Below are 21232 nucleotides of genomic sequence, written 5' to 3' on the forward strand. Positions count from 1 at the left end.
TCTGTCGCAGCCATGTCCTGTCCGTATACGCGAGCCACCCATTGCGGAAGGTGCAAGATTGATAAGGAGAGTTTTCAGAATTCAGAGTATATTGCGGGATAGACAGGATCCTTTAACTCAGCGCGACAGTGTGCTCATAGAGAGATATCGATTTTCCCGTGAGGGTATTATTTACTTAACCAACTTGTTGACGAGGGGGTGCAGGACCACCACCTGTCTTTTTTTGCTCTGCCCTTTTCTTGGTTGCTGTTATAAACAAACAAACAGATTATTTCAGGGTCTCTTTTCAAGAGACTAAAAGCAATATAAGTGATAAATATTACCATTCTGTAGAATATTCTTATATTTCACTTTTACTTGTTCCCATGTTCTAGTGGGTCCTGTCTTGGCTCTAATGTGAAAGAGGATATAATGTAATATAATATAATATAATATAATATAATATAATATAATATAGTGTAATATAATAAATTTACCCTACCGCCTACTGGTGATGGCCAGAGGGGCCGATGGCGCGATATGGCAGCCTGGCTTCTGTCAGTCTGCCCCACGGCAGCTGTGGCTACAACCGTAGCTTGCCTCCACCAGTGTGTGAATGTGAGAGTGAATGAATAGTGGCATTGTAAAGCGCTTTGGGTGCCTTGAAAAGCGCTATATAAATCCAATCCATTATTATTATTATTATTAAATTACTTACAAGTTTAATTTGTCAGCAACTTTCTGCCAGCCATCTCTCCTTGCTTTTGCAGCCTTTGCAGTGTTCCCTTGCGTTTTAATTAAACTCTGAAACTCCTGAAATCCCTCAATCACGAGTTCTTGCTCTGCTGCCGAAAAATACCGAGCGCGCTCCTTCTACATTTTCGCCAACCAATCAAAGGGTTGCCGATCAATGTTTCTACTATCGATGCGTAGCCCCTGTTAAGCCACCCAGTGATCTCACATTACTTCATCCAGCTATACTAATCGTCAACAACAGGTGTGTTCGGAGAACCGGAATAGCGAGCTCAAAGTTAGCGCGATGATTTGATCTTGGATGTGTCATTTGATCTTGGATGTAGTAAGCGAGGTACGAAGAACGGACCCCTGTATAGTGCACTCTATGTAATATTTTGTATTGAATTAATTGAAGACTGGGATTTCTAATTAGATGAAAGGTTTTTAAGCAAATCTGAGACCAGAAGTTTAGGTCTAAGTTAACTGATAAATCCGCTTCCCATTTTGCAATAGGAAGTGATATTGATTCATCTGTTTTAGAAAGCATTCTGTATATTTTGGATAGTAATTTGGGGGTTTTAAGAGTAAGAAATTGAACCACACTTGGTGGTGTTTGTAGTTCAACTTGACCCGGTTTAAATTTCTTTTTTACTATGGATTTAATTTGTTGGTATTCTAAAAATCTTTTCTTGTTGATCCCATATTGTGTAACTAGTCCGTCAAATGAAATAAATTCTGTTCCTTCTAGTATATGTTCTAAATATTTGATTCCTTTACCACTCCAATCTGAAAAGTTTATCATATTATTGTTTTGTAATATGTCAGGGTTGTTCCAGATAGGTGTATGTTTGCATGGGATTAATGAAGACGCCGTCAATTTTAGCAACTCCCACCATGCTGTCAGAGAAGAGCTGATGTTGATGCTTTTAAAGCATTCATGTCGTTGGATGTTTGAGCTGGAGGATGTCTGGTCATTTGTTCTGACACAAGCTGTTGGGGAATTATATAATATTTTTAACCAGTTTATGAAAGAGGATCCACAACCAAATTTGTGTAAAGTTGCAAATAGAAATTTCCAGTTAACTCTGTCAAATGCTTTTTCTGCGTCTAAAGAGAATATTGTAGTTTCTAGGTTTTTACTGTATGAGTAGTCTATCAAATTAAGTAATCTACGAGTATTTGTTGATGAGTGCCTAACTTTTATGAAACCAGTTTGGTCAGGATGAGTTAAGAGGGGGGTTAAAGGAGCTTGCAAAGAAAACGTCTGGACTTCTTTAAGTTACTTGAAGACGTTTCACCTCTCATCCGAGAAGCTTCTTCAGTTCTAAGGTCAAATGGTGGAGAGTCCCAGATATAAACCTAGTGGGAGTATCCCCCCACAGAGGGACAAAAGGATCCCCTGATGATCCTCTAATCGCATGAGCCAAGGTGTGAAACTGGGTGTGGGTCCCAATCAGCCAGAGTTTCGGGTGAGTTCATTGTGAAACCTGGCCCCACCTTATCATGCGAATTCCTGAGGTCAGATTGTGTCAGGATGTGAGTGGGCGTTAAGGCGTCTGGGAAGGGATCTCAAAACTGGATTATAGATGGCAGAGAGTTGGTGTCGTAAACCCCCGCCTCTGTTCAAAGATGGTCGCTCACAGTGGACATAGATGGCTTCTTTCACTCCTCTTTCAAACCATCTGTCCTCTCTGTCCAAAATGTGAACATTGGCATCCTCGAAAGAGTGTCCTTTATCCTTAAGATGCAGAAACTAGCGGATTATAGGAACCATCTCCGTTTCAACCTAAGATGTAGACAAAGCAGAGTTGTTCCTAAGAGCCTGCGCCTTGGATCCACTGTCAGGGGATACAGAGCAGACTTGATTCTACAGAGAGCACAAAATCACCTTTTAAGTGAAAGGATAAGACAGGTCCATTTCACCATAGATGCCCTCCAGATCAAGATCAGCCAGACCCTGCAGGAACTGGAAATCCTTCTACCCTCTCCAATCTTAGAAGAGGTTTACAAGTTTGTGGCCAAGGCTCAGCGGGCCCAACACTCTAAAGGAAAAGAAAGACAACGCAGGAAATTTCACACCTTGCTTTCAAAAACACACACTCCTCCTCCTGAACCTACACAACCCAGAGAAGAAAACACACCCGAAGTCAGTCAGGAGAAATGGGTTAAGAACTTTTCAGACAGGATTCTCACTGAACCTGAAAAGAGTATTAGCCAAAGGACTCAATTTTGCCATTTCTCCACAACAGTTGCCCATAGTGGACCTCATCACAGCCACAGAATCTGCCATACGGATTAATAAATTATCACAGACATTATCACAGACAGAAGCAGAGCAAATCAGGATGAAAGTCTCAATTAAAGAGTTTTATTAAAGTCTCAATTCATACTAACTAAAAGAGACGGACAAGCCGCTATCACCATTTAAGAAAACAAACAAAACTCAGGCGTTGGTCAATAAAGTAAAACGTAAGCCAAAAAGAAAGAGAGCACCTCACTAGCTGAAAACCACCAAAAACACAGCTCACTAGCTGAAAACCACCAAAAACACAGCTCACTAGCTGCAAACACAACACCCACTCAGCTCACAAGCTGTAACCACACTACTGGCACTCTGGCCCAGAGCTCACCTTTCCCTGGGCTTAAATACTTTTAATTACTGATGTGAGTCAGCTGTGTAACAGGGAAAGGTGGCACCTCAGGCAAAAGAGATGGTGGGACACGCCCACACAGGCACCTTCAGGAGGAGGCCCTGCTAGGGCCGTAACAACTGAGCGTGTTTCCATCTTCTCTTCAGATACATATCCTGAGGGTCAAATAGTCCGGGTGGTAAAGATGGTTTTCCTTTCATCAGGAGGATGTGATTTGGTGTAAGTGGCTCTAGGTCTTTTGGATGGGTCTCTCATTTAAAATTGCTTCAATTTCACATAGAACCATATTTAATCCATTGTCGTTCAACTGTTGTTGCTGAAGAACGGATCTCAGAATCTTTCTGATCATACGAATTATCCGTTCCCAAATTCCACCATGATGTGATGCTCCAGGCGGATTAAAACTCCATCCTATTCCAATGTGTCGCAAAGCATCTGCTATTTGGGTATGTTTCAGCAATTCAAGAGCCTCCCTTAACTCTCTGTCTGCTCCGACAAAGTTGGTTCCATTGTCCGATTGGATGTGAGCGACTTGACCTCTTCGACTCACAAAACGGCGCAAAGCATTAATGCAGGCATCTGTGCTTAGAGAGCTAGCCACTTCCAAGTGCACTGCTCGGCTGGCTAAACAGGTGAAAATGACTCCATAGCGTTTAGCTGTACCTCATCCTCTTTTCACTTCAATAGGTCCGAAGTAATCAACTCCGACATTGGTGAATGGTGGGTTATCTGGAAAAATTCTTTCCTTGGGTAAATCTGCCATCTTTTGCTCCAAGGCTTTTCCATGATATTTTCTGCAAAAATTACATTCTGCGATAACCTTCCTTACAGCTGAGTTGGCCTTTGTGATCCAGTATTTTCTCCTTAGTGTGGATAAGGTGTGGTTACGACCGCTATGACCAAGCTGTTGATGAATGTGCTTTAGGATGAGACTTGCTACATGTTGATCCTTTGCAAGAACAAAGGGATGCTTCATTTCTTCTGGTAAGGAGCCCTTTGTCAGTCGTCCCCCAACTCTTAAGAGGCCTTCATCGTCAAGATAAGGATCTAATCTATAAATTGAGCTGTGCCTGCTCACAGAACCTTTCCCACTTGACAACGTAGCAATCTCCTCTCCAAATCTTTGTTGCTGGCAAAATCTAATAATGGCAAGCTTCAGCTTCCAGAAGATCCTTTGAAGATAGTCTGTACAGTTGCATTTTCTTTACTTTCTCCTTTGTAGTACCCTTAAAAATTGGGTTATCTGAGTAAGGTTGCGGTCTTCTTTTCCTGTCTCTCATTGAACGAAGGATTGCCTTCAGTCTAAGGAAAAAAGCAACAGCAACCTTGAGCCTTCTCCAGTCTGAGAAGTACACCATCAATTGACATGTAGCATCAAGCAAGTCTTTTACTTGTGTAACATTTACCGTGGCCTCACCTTTGACTTCAGGGTCCTCTGGTTCTAAGGAGCATTCCATTAGATTGGTTGGCCAATCACTTTCTGGCTTCTGCAGAAAGCTTGGTCCTTCGATCCAGCGGCTGCTATGAACAACGTTCCCAGCCTTGAGCCCTCTTGTAGCATCATCTGCTGGATTTTCCTTTGAGCTTACATATCTCCATTGTGATTGTTTAGTTCCAGTTGTAATGAATGAGACTCTGTTTGCCACAAAGGTAAGGAATCGTTTATCCTCATTCATTATATATTTGAGTACAGATGTACTATCTGTCCAAAATACAGATTGCTCGAGTTTCATTCTCAACTGAGCCCTTAACATGAGATCCACTCGGACGGCAACTACAGCAGCTGTTAGTTCCAGACGTGGAATAGTGACAGGTTTTAGAGGTGTTACTCTTGCCTTGCCCATCAAGAATGCTACGTGGATGGATTTCCTATTGTCTTGCATGCGCAGATAAGACACAGTTCCATATCCAGATTCACCAGCATCTGAAAAATGGTGTAGCTGTGCATGTGAGAGAGGTCCAAACTCTCTTGGTTGTATACACCTTTTAACCTTGAAATGGGAAAGCATTTGCAAATCACTGAGCCAACTTTTCCACTTTTGCAACATGGTTTGGGGTATTGGTTCATCCCATCTCAGTTTCCTTTTGCAAAGCTCCTGCTGCATTCCTTTGGCAGGCAGCAGGACTGGTGCAAGAAATCCCATGGATCGCAAATAGAACTTAATATTGATAACATTCCACGCCTAGTACAGGATTTTTGAGGAACATCCATTTTGAAGTTGAATGTATCAGTTTCCACACACCACTGCAAGCCCAGAGCTCTTTCTACCGGAACTTTGTCTCTGTCAAGATTTAATTCTTTCAAGTCTTTAGCCCTTTGATCCTCTAAGATACTTTGCAACAGGGTGTGATTGTTATTGACCCACTTGCCCCACAGTCAAATACAATTCTTATAGATCGTTTTCTGGGATGGTAAACTGCATGATGAGGAATGTACCACTTCTTTCCATTTTCGCAAGACAGCTGCTGTGAAGGTATTTGCTCTGCATATCCATTACTTATCATCTCGTCCATAAAATTTTTATATTCTTTATGCAACTGTTCATTGTTGAGAAGTTTTCGTTGTAGACTTTGCAATTTTTGTTTAACTATGGAGAAATTGTTTTGGCATCTTTATGTTATCCTTTTTAAAAGGTAACTTTAAACAGTAGTGTCCATTTTCCATTGTTGCAGATTTTTCCATGATCTTCATGAACTTAAGGTCCTCCCTTGACAAACCCTTTTCCTCTGTAACCCTTTCATTAAAGTCATAGTTATATTGACTTTTCAACATTTCCTCCAGCTTACAAACAGATATCCTATGTACAACTGTTGGTGGGTGCTCGCTGTCCAAGTTGCTTTTACCATCTTCCATGGGCCCATTTATGACCCAACCCAATGCTGTTCTTATAGCATATGGGCCATTTCCCTGGCTATGAATGACCTCCCATGGTTCCAATAACTTGGGAGCGTTGCATCCAATCAACAAGTCCACATTAGCCATTATGTGGGGAATTTGAACCTTTGACAGATGTGGCCATCTGATCAGATCTTCTTCCTTTACAAAGTAATCCTTGGTGACAGACATCCTTTCCTGTGTTGGGATTTCTGGAAGTTCATAGAAGGCATTGCTGCCTAAACCAGAAACTTCAAGACCAGTAAGTGAGTGGGCAGAGACGACCTTTTCTTGACCCATCGTTTGTAACAGGAAGTGAGTTCTTTTGCCCACAAGATTTAGCTTTTGCATGAGGTGCTCTGAACAGAAGCTAGCTGAACTGCCAGGATCTAAAAAAGCATATGTCTGTATGACATGACTACCTTTAACAGACTTTATTTGAACTGGCAGAATGGAAAGCAAACCGCTTTCTCTTCCGGCCCCTGTATGACCACAAGTTTTCATAGGAGTTACATTCTTTGAAGAGGAGGGCTCTCCATAGCATTCAGGGCTTACACCATTGTTATCAATATGGAGGACAGTGGGATGACCTTTACCACACATTCTACATATCAAACGCTTAGCACAGTCCTTGCTTATGTGCCCAGCACCTAAGCAACCAAAACACAGCCCTTTCTCCTTTAGAAAAAGCATTTTGTCTCTGTGCTTCTTCCGCTGAAACTGTTGACACTTCTCCAGTGTGTGTCGTTGAGTACAGCAGACATGGCTAAAGTCATGGCTTGTTGTAGTAATCAGCCTTTCTGTGCTGTAGGTTTTATTCATGTTCATGGGTGTGACTGTAGCAGCAAAGCTGTTCCCTTTAATTTGTTTGCTTGGTTGCAACTTCAGTCTGTTGTCAACCTTTGAGACAGGGATTGTTGACGTTACATTCTGAATGTCCCCAAATAAAGGATCCGAAAGAATTTTCACCTGCTTTTCAATAAATGCAACCAAATCTTGAAACCGAGCTCTATGTTTAGAGGTTTCCAATATATATATTGTGGGCGAGCGTGGCTCAAGAGTTGGGAGTTCTCCTTGTAATCGGAAGGTTGCCGGTTCGAGCCCCAGCTTGGACAGTCTCGGCCGTTGTGTCCTTGGGCAAGACACTTCACCCGTTGCCTACTGGTGGTGGTCAGAGGGCCCGGTGGCGCCAGTGTCCGGCAGCCTCGCCTCTGTCAGTGTGCCCCCAGGGTGGCTGTGGCTACAATGTACTGTAGCTTGCCATCACCAGTGTGTGAATGGGTGGATGACTGGATATGTAAAGCGCTTTGGGGTCCTTAGGGTCAAGTAAAGCGCTATAAAAATACAGGCCATTTACCATATCATATGCAACGGCTCCCCATTTCTCTCTCATTTTATATGGCAACTTGCACAAAATGATTTTCATGTTCACTGGCATAGGGTTAGGGTCATAGGTTTTCATGACATTACAACTCCCACGTAAGAAAAGAGAATATGCTTGCAATGATTTCACATCTTCATTTTTAATTGCAGGCCAAGATAATGCCTTGTCAATGTAAGCAGTTGCAATTTTATATTCATTTCCGAAGTGTTCTTTGAGCAGTTGCTTTGCTTGTATATAGCCTTGTCCTGCAGCCATATGTTGACAACTGCGTACCAGCTCTCTCGGCTGTCCTGTTGTAAACTGCTCCAAATAATACAAGCAGTCCTTCTTATTGGCCTTTTCTTCCACTCCTTGTTCAAACGCATTAATGAAAGAGATGTACTGAAGAGGATCACATCGAATACAGGTATTTTCCTGGATGGTAATGACGATGAACGCTGATGGTGAACAAGGGTTGCAGTTATTTCATTTTGTCTTTGTAAAATGGTACAAATGTCCTCCGACCGTCTTTCTCCCGCTGTAGGAATTGACCTGGGCGATGGAGGATCCACATTCTGAAATTGCGTTTTGATGACCGTTTGAGCTTGTGGCTCACTTTCAATTTCCGTTCCTGACGGGATCATTGCAGATATGTTGCTTTCAGTCTGTACTATTTGCATTGCAGGTTTATCTTCATTGACTGGTGTACTAGGCTTGACTGCGGCTGAAGCAGCTGTTTTCCTGATTTCCCTTTCATAATATGAATTCATAGCATTGAATTCATATTATGAATTCAATACAAGTTCAAAGTATGTTAGATATACTTTGAACTTCAGCAGCTTGGAAAACAGCTAACTTTGCAGAAGAGGCAGAAAGCAACGCTTCAAGCTCAAGCTGTTCACGTTTCCTCCTTAGCTTAAGCTCTTGCTCCTCCAAAGCATGCTTCTCTTTTAGGACTGCCATACGAGCGAGTAATGCTGCCTTTTCTGCTTTTGCTTTGATTTTGGCAGAAGAAGTTGTGCTCACTTTACCACTAGATGACATATCACCCTTTAAATGTAAATGTTCGCAACCTGATAACCATTCTTTCACTTCATAAGTGAACTCATCATAATGCATTGTTTTTGCTTTAAACCATGTTTCATGCTTTTCTTTTTCATCATCTGGTAACAAACACATCAATGAACCATGAACTGTTTTTGCTTCATTACACAAACCAACAAAATCATTGAATGATGCTTGAACCATAGAAGTTTCATTTTTTTCCATTGAGACCCTTATACTCTCTTTTAAATTATTAGCTTTATTTAATTTAGCTTTTCTATCACGTTGCAGTCTGTCTAGTCTCTCTGCAAGTGCCTTAGCAGTCAATTTCACCACTCGTTTTTCCTTTTCTGGATGTGTCCCAGCCTTGCTGGCGTTCCTACTTTGCACAGCTGATTCTGCAGCAGGCTCCGGGAGCCTGTCAGCAGCTTTATTTGTGTCCATAGTTCAAATGTTCCAAAACTCAAATATTTATCAAGTATTGAGGGTTGCGAAAGTTTGTTTATAAATCAGATTCATTATGTTTGACCACCAATGCATTGGAATTACGTCTTCTTAAATAAGTGTGCACACTTTTATAAATGGCCATTTATTAGTAGCGCTACTCATACCTTGCGTTGGGTGCCGTACTGATTCCGATGAAGAATTCTGAGTCCTCTCCAACATCCACGGAACAGTCGCCAAGCATTCCACGTCGTCAGCTGACAGACCAATAGTCCAGCTGTCCGCTCCTCGTGAACCCTCCACGGTAACTTTTTCCAAACACCATTCAGCTCTCCGTGGCGATCGATCACTCAGACTTTAATTGTCCTGTTTGCGCCGAGTCCCCAAAAAGTTGGCACAAACTTTTCCCCAAAGAAAAGCAAGTTTGTGACTCTAATGTAGAGGCTAAGCCTACGCTTGAAGCCACTGAGGTGGTCGTTAACGGGGGTGACACGATGTCACTGATATGCATGAATTAAGTAAACAGTCCAATAAATCCAGTAGTATGTATCTTGTCCTTTTTGGTCTTTATTCCGTATCAAATTAACATAACAGCGCAACGGTCACAAACTGTTTGCCTTCTTACAATTAATGACATACATGACGCCGATTACGTGCATCTATCTTAAATACCTTTACATGATCAAAACAGAAAAAGGTGACATCTAGCGACCACATAAGGTATTAACACAAGAATGGCTCCTACAGTAACTGTATTCTGAATACTACCTTTTAAACGGTAACTGTAATGGAATACAGTTACTCATATTTTGTATTTTAAATACATAACACGGTATATGTATTCCATTTCTCCCCAACTCCCCAACACTGCCTACTGTTGTGAAATCAGTTACACCCAGGTTCTTTTATTCCTTGGGCATCCAGAGACGGCACCGGAACTCATTAATCATTTTCACAAAAACCTTTATTCATCTTCATTCATCTTCATTTAAGCATGCATCTTCTAGAAGGGAAGATGTGCAAGGCCTATGTCCCTCTGCAAATCTTCTACTCCTCTGTCTGTGAAACACAGTTTTGTAGAAGTGACCCCATCATAAAACCCCCATGGTGTGCTGCAAACTCTGTGTCTGTGTGTATGCACGAGCACGTGAGTGCCTGTGTGTGTGGGTGTGTGAGTGTAACAGTTTAAGCACTGTGTGTGTGTCTCTGCGTACGTGACTTCCTGGGGGTCATAAAAGTAATCTCACCCAAGCTACACCAAATTCCTCTATACAACATAGAAAACAGAGTTAACATATTACAAACACTGAGACCTCCACTCTGCATCCACTGGGCCATTGGCCTCTTGTCTTACATTTACAGATAAGGTGGAGAGTCTCCTGCAAACCTACTTCTAAGTTATAACAATTATGAGTTTTATTAAAGGTACAAGCATCAGCATCAACAACCCCCAACTGTAGCTTCCTGTCTCCTTTTATGGCAGTGCCAGTGTCCATAAATTCCTTTCTACGTACGTGTGTGTGTGTGTGTGTGTGTGTGTGTGTGTGTGTGTGTGTGTACACATATTTTACAAATTAAATAGAGTAAACAATATATAAAATATATAAAAATATACAGAGTTGAGACATGTGCAAAACAGTGGCATTACTGTACAGTATGGAGTGCATAATGTTGAAGTTCCAGTAGTGAAGGTGAGGTGTCTATGACGTGTTCAGCAGTCTGATGGCCTGGTGGAAGAAGCTGTCTCTCAGTCTGCTGGTTCGGGACCGGATGCTGCAGAACCTCCTTCCTGATGGAAGTAGTCTGAACAGTTTATGGCTGGGGTGACTGGAGTCCTTAATGATCCTCCCCGCTTTCCTCAGGCACCGCTTCCTGTAGATGTCTTGGAGGGAGGGAAGCTCACCTCCAATTATCCGTTCAGAGCACCGCACTACTCGCTGGAGAGCTTTGCAGTTGTAGGCGGTGCTGTTGCCATACCAGGTGGTGATGCATCCAGTGAGGATGCTCTCAATGGCACAGTGATAGAAGGTCCTGAGGATGCGGGGGCTCATGCCGAATCTTTTCAGTCTCCTGAGAAAGAAGAGGCGCTGCTGCGCCTTCTTCACTGTTTTGTTTGTGTGTACTGACCACGTAAGATCCTCAGCCAGATGTACACCAAGGAACCGGAAGCTGCTCACTCTCTCCACAGCAGCGCCGTTGATGGTGATGGGGGTGTGTACTTCTCTGCACCTCCAGAAGTCCACTATCAACTCCTTTCTCTTTGCGACGTTGAGGGTGAGATGGTTGTCTTGACACCAGTGGGTCAGGGCGCTGACCTCCTCCCTGTAAGCCGTCTCATCACTGTTGGTGATAAGACCCACCACTGTAGTGTCGTCCGCAAACTTCACAATGATGTTGGAGTTGTTAGTGGCTGTGCAGTCGTAGGTGTAGAGTGAGTACAGGAGAGGGCTCAGTACACACCCCTGTGGAGCACCAGTGTTCAGTGTGATGGGGGATGAGGTGATGCTGCCCAGTCTGACCATTTGGCGTCTGTCAGACAGGAAGCTAAGGATCCAGCTGCAGAGGGAGCTGCTCAGTCCTAGATCCTGTAGTTTCCTGTCCAGCTTCGAGGGAACGATGGTATTGAATGCTGAGCTGTAATCTACAAACAGCATTCTCACATACGTGTCTCTCTTCTCCAGGTGTGACAGGGCAGTATGTAGTGTCAGGGCTATGGCATCATCAGTGGACCTGTTGTGGCGGTATGCGAACTGTAGAGGGTCCAGTGAGTCGGGTAGTGCAGAGCAGATGAAGTCCCTGACCAGCTTCTCGAAGCATTTGCTCACGATGGGGGTCAGGGCTACAGGTCGCCAGTCGTTCAATGAGGAGATGGTGGAGGATTTGGGTACAGGGACGATGGTGGCCATTTTGAAGCAGGCTGGGACTACAGACAGAGAGAGGGAAAGGTTGAAGATGTGTGTGAACACTCCAGCCAGCTGAGCCGCGCATGACTTGAGGACGCGGCCGGGAATCCCGTCCGGACCTGTAGCTTTGCGTGCGTTCACCTTCCTGAAGCACTTCCGCACATCCTCCTCAGACACAGTGTGCGCTCTGACGTCATCCGCGGTGCGCACACTGTCCGGTCTCATGGTGTTCGCTGTGTCGAATCTAGCGTAGAATACGTTTAGATCCTCACACAGAGAGGCCGTGGTCTGCGGTGTGCTGGGTTTCCCTCTAAAGTCTGCGATCGTGTTTAGTCCCTGCCACATACTCCGAGGGTTGTCAAACTGTTGCTCCACCCTGTCCCTGTACTCATGTTTGGCTGCTTTGATCGTCTTCCGGAGTTGGTAATGTGCGTGTTTGTAGTCCGATGTGTTCGCGGAGGCAAAGGTGGTGCTCCGTGCCGCGCGAACATCTCCGTTAATCCAGGGTTTTTGATTTGGGAAGGATTTAACTGTTCTGGATGGGACGACATCTTCCACGCATTTCCTGATAAATCCGCAGACTGAGTCTGTGTACTCATCAATGTCCCTAGCAGCCACGTGAAACATTTCCCAGTCCGCGTGATCAAAACAGTCCCGCAGCGCAGACTCCGATTGGTCCGTCCAACAGTGCACCGCCCTCCGGGTTGGAGCTTCCTGTTTCAGCTTCTGCCTGTAGGCGGGCAGGAGCAGGATGGAGCGGTGATCTGATTGGCCGAATGGGGCGCGGGGGAGGGCTTTGTATGCATCCCGGAAAGAGGTGCAGCAGTGGTCAAGTAGCCGGTCTCCACGAGTGTTGAAGTGGATGTGTTGGTGGAGTTTCGGTGAGACTTTCTTCAGGTTTCCCTTATTAAAGTCCCCGGTCGTGATAAACGCTGCCTCTGGGTGTGCGGTTTCCTCGCTGCTGATCGCGCTGTACAGTTCCCTGAGTGCTCGGTCAGTGTCGGCTTGTGGGGGAATGTAAACAGCCATAATAATCACTGCTGTAAATTCCCTCGGTAGCCAGAATGGCCGGCACTTAATCATCAGGTACTCCAGGTCCGGTGAGCAGAAGGATTTGACCGGGTGCACGTTCGTATAATCACACCAGCTGTTGTTGATCATGAAACATACACCACCGCCTCTGCTTTTCCCAGTAAGATCCTGTGACCTGTCCGCGCGATGCGCGGAGAACCCCGGTAGTTGTATTGTACCTTGTCCGATAGCCAGGTTTCTGTGAGGCAGATCACGCACCAGTCCCGCATCTCTTGCTGGAATGAGATCCGTGCCCGAAGCTCGCACAGCTTGTTCTCCAGAGACTGCACATTAGCCAGTAATAAACTAGATAACGGTGGTCTGTTAGTGCGCCGTCTCAGTCGAACCAGAACGCCAGATCTTCTCCCTCTGCGTCGGCGTTTGCGGCCTCCAGGGCCAGAGAACAAAAGCGTCTCAGGTGAGATGAATGAGGGTCTGCAAACGGAGCGTCCGTGTTGCAAAACTTGAACTCCGGAAAGTTATAAGAAAGACCGTCTTTTATGTCCAGTAAGGTTTGTCAGTCGTACACAAGGAGACGTGCTACTCGCGAAAAAATAAAGGAAAAGTAAAATTAAACACAGAAAAACAGCTGTTGCTTGGGGGAGCTCGCGGCGAGGCTGTCATACTCGGCGCCATCTTGTTTATGAACCTCTGATCTAAACAAATTTAACACATCATATTATAATAATTATTTTCTTGTACTCACACTACCTGTGGTTAGGGATGGGTATCGTTTAGGTTTTATCCGATACTGGTGCCAAACTGGTACTTTTGAAATGGTGCTGGTGCTTAAACGGTGCTCGAACCGGAGCTTAGAGAAATGCGAACACAAACTTTGTCCAAAAACCTCTTATGTTTTTATTTTTAGCAGTCTCTTTTTTTCTGCAAAATGATAACCAAGTTAGCCTTTTCTGTTGATACAACATACCTCCTTTGGTTGGAACCGGTGGCTAGGGCTAGGACTCTCCTATTTGGGTTCTTGGGGGATGTTGCTAACTCCAGGTTCGATAACAGGCACCACTCCCGCAATATATGTGCTTGGTGTGAGGTCTTGCAGCAAGCTATCAAATATGGTGCTCTTCTGGGGTTTTAAAAATACGCTATGCGTGTTTCATCAGATTCGAGGTGTTACCTCCTTTGCACAGTATCACCTTAGGCTGCTGAGTTTGCATCTTTTGCTGTGAAGTACAGCCAGACTTTTGACCACTTTGCCTTGAGCATTTTTAATCTGTAGCTCTGCTCTAAAAGAACGCACATACCTGGGCCTGCCTACTATCCCTGGAAAGGTAAAATGATTGGCTAGAATCGAAAATGTATGACATCTCAGGAAAAAAAAGCACCGAAATAAAGCACCAAAATGCACTGGGTGCCATAATGGCACCGGATATCGGTACCCATCCCGACCTGTGGTACTATGTGACTGTGTGCGTGGGTTGTGTAAAATGTAATTATTGACAAGAGTCAACAAGCACTGATAGTGTAATCTACAGCTGTGGCCAAACGTTTAGAGAATGAGAAGTCTTGGGGTTTTTTTTGTTTGTTAAAGTTTCTTTTTACAAACTTTGCTGTTTCAATAATAGTTGTATACCATATTATATCACTTCAAACAGAGGTGATCCAGTAATGCTGCACTAATGAATTAAACTATTCACTTTAGCTAACGTTATGTTGTGCAAGACATTAATAAACCTAAAATACAATGTTTTGGACATTCATTTGTATATTTCCCTACTGTAGGGGGCTCTGAGAGGGTACAATATGACAACTGTGGAATTCTATAAGAAACAGTCAATCATATTTGTTTGTCAAAGCTGAACCAAGGGCAAACTACGCCAAATTATAAGCATAAAAGTTACTGTACAACTATCATTTTTTAACATGACGCTTGTTCTTATACATGTGATACATTTATTACCAACCAGAGAGTTTATCTGCTGACTTTTGAAGTCTTAATCCAGCTCCAGCTCAAGATAATGTAGATTCCCATCAGTAACAGCTTCGTTCCACTGATAAAATGTAGTTCTATTAATCTGCGCTCAATTACCCTGGAAGCGGAACTGGATGCAAGTAACAAAAAAAAAGAATTTTGGAACTGAAATTCCAACTGAAACTGAATGGTGATAAATGAAACTGAAATTATTCAAGAGCTACATTTTTAAAGGACAAAATACAGTTTCAAAGCAAATTAATTAACTTCAAATTCAGTTTCTGATGGCACAAAGGTCTGCCCATAGTACTGGCCATGTTCCTGGCACTTCGGCACTTCCTGTCTCGATTGCGTGGTTGTCTAGACAGACAGCACAGTTGCCGCAGCCTATATCAACCAGCAGGAGGAGCTGGGCTCTCCTCCCCTCTGCAAACTGGCCGCCCAGCTGTGGCAGTGGGCTCACTGCCAATTCCTCTCCCTCTGGGCAGTTCATGTGCCAAGTTCCCTGAACATGGCAGCAGACATTATGTCCAGGGGCAGTCCATGCCCAGGGGAGTAAAGGGCAGAGGTTGACTTCTTTGCCTCCAGGAAATTGACACACTTGCCCTCTGTACTTCTCCCTGAAGTCCGACGACACCCCTCTAGGGTGAGGTGCCCTTGTGCATCCCTGGCCCCAGGCACTCCTTTACACCTTCCCCCCTTTCTTCCTCCTCCACTCGGTCCTCCGCCCTGGTTTTAAGTAATCCCACCCCTCCTGGATGGCATGCCCTGGGACCTCCTGCCCCAGGCCGGAGGGTCGCTCTTCCATCCTTTCCCCGCAAGGCTGCGGCTGATGGCCTGGCCCCTGAGGAGGAGAGGCTGCGCTCCTTACGACTTCCTGCCCCTGTTGTGAACACCATGCAGGAAACTTGTGCACCATCCACGAGGGCTTCCTACTGCTATCACTGGGGAGTGTTTGCTTCCTGGTGCGTGGTCCACAGGCTGGACCCCATGGTGTAACAGTTGATGCCATGGTGGTCCATGGACTGGACACCCAAATTGCCACAGTCAATACCATCCTGCAGTCCCAGCTAGAGGCAGGCAGAGCTGCTGTTATCCTTCATGGGTTAGTGGCTGTGATTAAGGCTGTTCACCTTGGTCGCTCAGTGCTCAGCAACTGAGCACTGAGCGACCAAGGTGAACAGCCAACTGCAAAATCAAAGCAGCGTCAGCGTTGCGCTAACGCTGCTTTGATTTCGCGTTTGCTAGGGGTGTCCAGGACCTAACAGCTCGGTTTCCCCTTGGGACCTGGAACTGGTCCTTAGTGCCCTCCAGTGCCCTCCATTTGAGCCCCTGGAAGATGCTAAGTTGAAGTGGCTATCGCTTAAGACCACCTTCTGGCCATAACTTCCACCAGAAGAATAAGTGAGCTCCATGCACTGTCGGCCACAGTGACTGCTTGATGGGAAGGGGGTGGTCCTCGGACCCAACCCTGCATTCTTGCCTTCTTGCCACAAGTCCTCTCGGACTTTTACTTTTCTCAGACGGTTGAGCAGCACTCAGCTCCCACTGAAGGGTTGGAATGAGAGGCAGCTCTGCGTCTGCAGGCTCTGTGACCTATCCGAGCTCTGGTTCTGTATGTTGCACGTACCCCGTCACTTTGGACAATGGACTAGTGGTCTAAGTCCCAGTTAATCCTGCAGGCTTATGCTTCAGTAGGAGCTCCTCTTCCCTCAGGTGTTCAGGCCCACTTGACCTGCAGGGTGGACTTCTTGGGCCATATGGAGGGGCGCTGCCCTCTTGGCCATTTGTACATTGATGACTTTGTCCTCGGCCACCACCTTTACGCAAATTTTCCACTTGAACGTGGCAGCCTGCTCATCTCTTGAGAGCAGATGCTGGGTGCCCATTGGTGGTAGCCATCGTTCCCCGGTCAGCCTAGCATCTTGTGGGCTGACCTAGAGTGGCCGCTCAGTTGCAGTCCTTACGTCTTTTGGGACCAGTTCAGGCCAGTCTTGCGTCTGGCGAAGCCCTGACCGGGGTGGCATATGTATATGTACATTTGTAAATAGTTTGTAAATACATTCTGGGATTTGGTTGCACTGTCTTCTCGTGGGGTGTCTTACAGAGTTACCCCGTACATATGGAATATATAGCAAACTGGAGAGTCTCGATATGATAGAGAATGTAAGGTTACATTGTAACCTTTGTTCTCTGGGTCATACCCCATACATATGGAATATGTAATGGAGTGGAGAGATATTATCTCACTCAGAGAACCAAGGTTACAATGTAACCATATGTTAAGTGGCCTTCTGAACACCGATTCATAATCTGGAAATTAAAGAAATAATTTTTTAAAATATTCTGTATGTATTCCTTTTGGACATGCAGGCATTGGAGCTATGACATGGTGTCCACTGGCTTGTGGGATCATCTCAGGGAAATATAACAATGGAATCCCTCCTTATTCACGTGCTTCACTTAAGGTAATATCCCAATATTTAATATCCATCTGGTATTAAACAAAGGAACTGTAATGGTCCTGGGTTGTTTGACCCAGTTTTTTGTGTTTCATTGTATTTTGATATTCATTGTTTATGTTTTGGCTCATTGAGTCTTTTTTGAGTCTGTGTTCCGTCATGCTACCTGTTCCAAGGTTGCCTAGTTTCAGCTCTTTATTCATTTAGACTCCTTATGTCATCTTCCCTTGTGTTGAAGTTCCCCTTGTTGTTGTGTGTGTCTTACCTCTTATGTTATGCCTGCGTGGTTTATGTTGTCAAGTTCGGGTCACGTCTGTGTTCCGTCATGCTACCTGTTTTATGTTGAAAGTTGTTGGGTCTGTGTTTCCACAAGCCCCGCTAATTCTAGAAGAAAACAAGACAGTCGATCGATTATTTGCGCAAGGGAGGCCTCGTCTGTGTCCACCACGAAAATGACCCTCAGATCTGACCTCCTCCTGCTACCTTTTATTGAGAGACAGTTCACACAAAACACGTCAGAACAAAGCCACGCCCCCTTAGTTCTAAGACAAAGCATTGTATGTATATGTGTGAACTTCTGTAAGAATGTGTGTGTGTGTGTGTGTGTGTGTGTGTGTGTGTGTGTGTGTGTGTGTGTGTGTGTGTGTGTGTGTGTGTGTGTGTGTGTGTGTGTGTGTGTCAGACCTCCTGCTGACCAAAGGGTCGTAAACGCAGGAAGCTTACATCAAAAGAAGCAGATCTTCCAGATAGGATGTATCTGCAATAAAACATTACAGCCCCCCACCAGAACCTCAAGAATCTGGGGGGAAGGACAGTGGAATTTCTTTCATCAGAGCTGGCAAGCATAGAAATGACAACATTTAACAATTCACTCTAATAAAAGTCCTTGTGTTTCTTTGCTCATTGTATTTAGTCTTACTCTCCCCTGTGTTGTCATTGTTTCATTGTAGTCAGAGCTGTGCCCTCCTGTGTCTCCACTTTCCCTGATTACCTCATGCGTGCGTTTAGTCCTATATATATATATATATATATATATATATATACTAGGGGTGCAACGATATTCGTATCGATATTGAACCGTTCGATACAGTGCTTTCGGTTCGGTACGCATATGTATCGAACAATACAACATTTGTAATTTATTTTATCAACTTTCCTTCTGACGATGCTGTCTGTGTTGAGCGCTCAGTGAATCTGCGTTCGACTACTCCGCCTAGGCTGCACTGTCGAGCGCAGATCCACTGAGCGCTCAACACAGACAGCATAGTCAGAAGGAAGAGCGCAGGGCAAGCTAGCGAGACAGAAGTTAAGCTCCCCTTGCAACATGGACCTCCCCCACCCTCATTCAGATCTGGCGTTTGGAATTATTTTGGTTTTCATGTGACATATGACCCTGAAAGTAAGCGAGTCATGGACTAAAGTAAAACACTATGTTGGATGTGCCATGCAATGCTCAATTACATGGGTGGGAACTAGTGTGTTAGCGCAGTTAGCTCGTTAACGTGTTGGACGTCTAGTCCCATGCACGGGGCGATCGGCGGTAGCTCGTTAACGGAGATTTTGCATTCTTTCAGAAATGTAGCTGGGTAATTATGTCATTGGCATCGGTGAGCCAATGTCAATATGTGACATATTGAAATCGCGTTTGAATTTGCGCTTGTTTTTTTGCTTTCACTTTGCAATCGTGCGAACTGTGTATAGAGAGCGACAGCACTGATCTGTGAGTGATGATAATTTGTGCACCAATTCCTCTGACATCGTCTTATTAATCGTTAGCTTACTATGCAAACATGACAAGTGAAATCTCCCGCAGCAAGCTTAAACATGTGAGAGGTTGATCGCGCAGAGAATCGCTGAGCTTATGTGAGTGCGTGTGTAAAAGCAGCAGGATATATATTTTAGTTCTGCTGAGCCAAATAAGACAGGTCAGGGTGAAGAAGTGACAGCCAAAGAAAAGCTTACCACAAAACGGAGAAGTTATGACAAATCAGACTATAAGGCAAAAAGAAAGTGCAGCTTTATGGTTTCATGGACAAAATAATTTCTGTGGCTGCAATATGATGAGCTAAATAACCAGGGCTGCACATAAGTGGTCCGCAGGTGTGCATTTGCTGTCAAAATAAAAAACACGCACAAGGGTTAGGGTTAAATTTAAAAACTGTACTTTTGAGTTAAAATATATATTTATAATTTTAATAAATGACAAATTAAAAAGGCATGAACATTTTTTTGTATCGAAAAAATATCGAACTGTGACACCAAAGTATCGAACCGAACCGAACCGTGAATTTTGTGTATCGTTGCACCCCTAATATATATATATATATATATATATATATATATATATATATATATATATATATATATAAACAGTGGGATGCAAAGTTACATATATATTAGGGGTGCAACGATACTCATATCGATATTGAACCGTTCGATACAGTGCTTTCGGTTCATTACGATCTGCGTTCGACTACTCTGCCTAGGCTGTACTGTCGAATGCAGATCCACTGAGCGCAGCGCAAACTAGCAAGACAGAAGCTAAGCTCGTTGCAACATGGCAACTACCTCAGTGCTACCCAAAATTGAACCTCCCCCACCCTCATTCAGATCTGGCGTTTGGAACTATCTTGGTTTTCATGTGAAGCGAGACCCTGATGGTAAGTGTGCCATGGACAAAAGTAAAACAGTATGTTGGATGTGCCACGCAATGCTCAATTTTTGGGAACTAGTGCAATAGCGCAGTTAGCTTGTTAACGTGTTGACGCCATCCAGCCCCAAGCACGGGGCAATCCGCGGTAACTTGTTAACGGAGATTTGCTGCGTTATGGCGTTAATGTCATTTTAACGAGATTAACGCTGACAACACTGGTGGGAACACAACAAATATGACTGCACATTTATGCCGACATCATCCTAGTGCAAAGACAAGTGGAAGCAGACAAAAACAACAAGCACGCATGCTACACACTTTACCCGAGTCATTTAGACAGCCGTTAGCACATGATTCTCCTTACCTGATACGTTTAATATGCTGCTGAGAGTATACCTCAGAAGAAGCGTATAGTATAGCTTTTATTTTGGAAAGAGCCATTTCTCTGTAATAAATTCTCTTTTCCAAAGATAAGTGATTTCTCGATTAGATAGATTTATTTTTATTTTGTTGTTTCAGCAACATTAAATTTAAAAACTGTACTTTTGAGTTAAAATATATATTTCTAATTTTAATAAATGATAAATTAAAAAGGCATGAACATTTGTTTTTGTATCGAAAAAATATCGAACCGTGACACCAAAGTATCGAACCGAATCGAACCGTGAATTTTGTGTATTGTTGCACCCCTAATATATATATATACACTCAACAAAAATATAAACGCAACACCTTTGTTACTGCTCCCATTCCCCATGGGATGGACGTAGAGACCTAAAATTCATTCCAGATACACAATATAACCATCCCTCCCAAACAGTGGTCACAAATCAGTCCAAATGTGTGGTAGTGGGCACATCTGCTATATTGAGATAATCCATCCCACCTCACAGGTGTGCCACATCAGGATGCTGATCTGACATCATGAGTAGTGCACAGGTGTACCTCAGACTGCCCACAACAAAAGGCCACCCTGGAATGTGCAGTTTTGTCTCACAGCAAAATGCCACAGATGCCACAAGCAATGAGGGAGCGTGCAATTGGCATGCTGACAGCATGAATGTCAACCAGATCTGTCGCCCGTGCATTGAATGTTCATTTCTCAACCATAAGCCGTCTCCACAG

The 21232-nt window shown here is 44.1% G+C and overlaps 1 protein-coding gene across 1 annotated transcript in view; it reads left to right on the forward strand.

Moving 5' to 3' along the window:
• Positions 1 to 21232, forward strand: part of LOC113013133 (voltage-gated potassium channel subunit beta-2-like) — a 280115-nt gene that overhangs the window by 216209 nt on the left and 42674 nt on the right. Inside the window, exon 12 of the mRNA XM_026153786.2 lies at positions 17366 to 17460. Coding sequence (XP_026009571.1) covers positions 17366 to 17460 — 95 coding nt within the window. The remainder of the gene's footprint in view (positions 1 to 17365; positions 17461 to 21232) is intronic.

Source organism: Astatotilapia calliptera, chromosome 20, assembly GCF_964374335.1.
Source record: "Astatotilapia calliptera chromosome 20, fAstCal68.1, whole genome shotgun sequence".
Classification (NCBI taxonomy): domain Eukaryota; kingdom Metazoa; phylum Chordata; class Actinopteri; order Cichliformes; family Cichlidae; genus Astatotilapia; species Astatotilapia calliptera.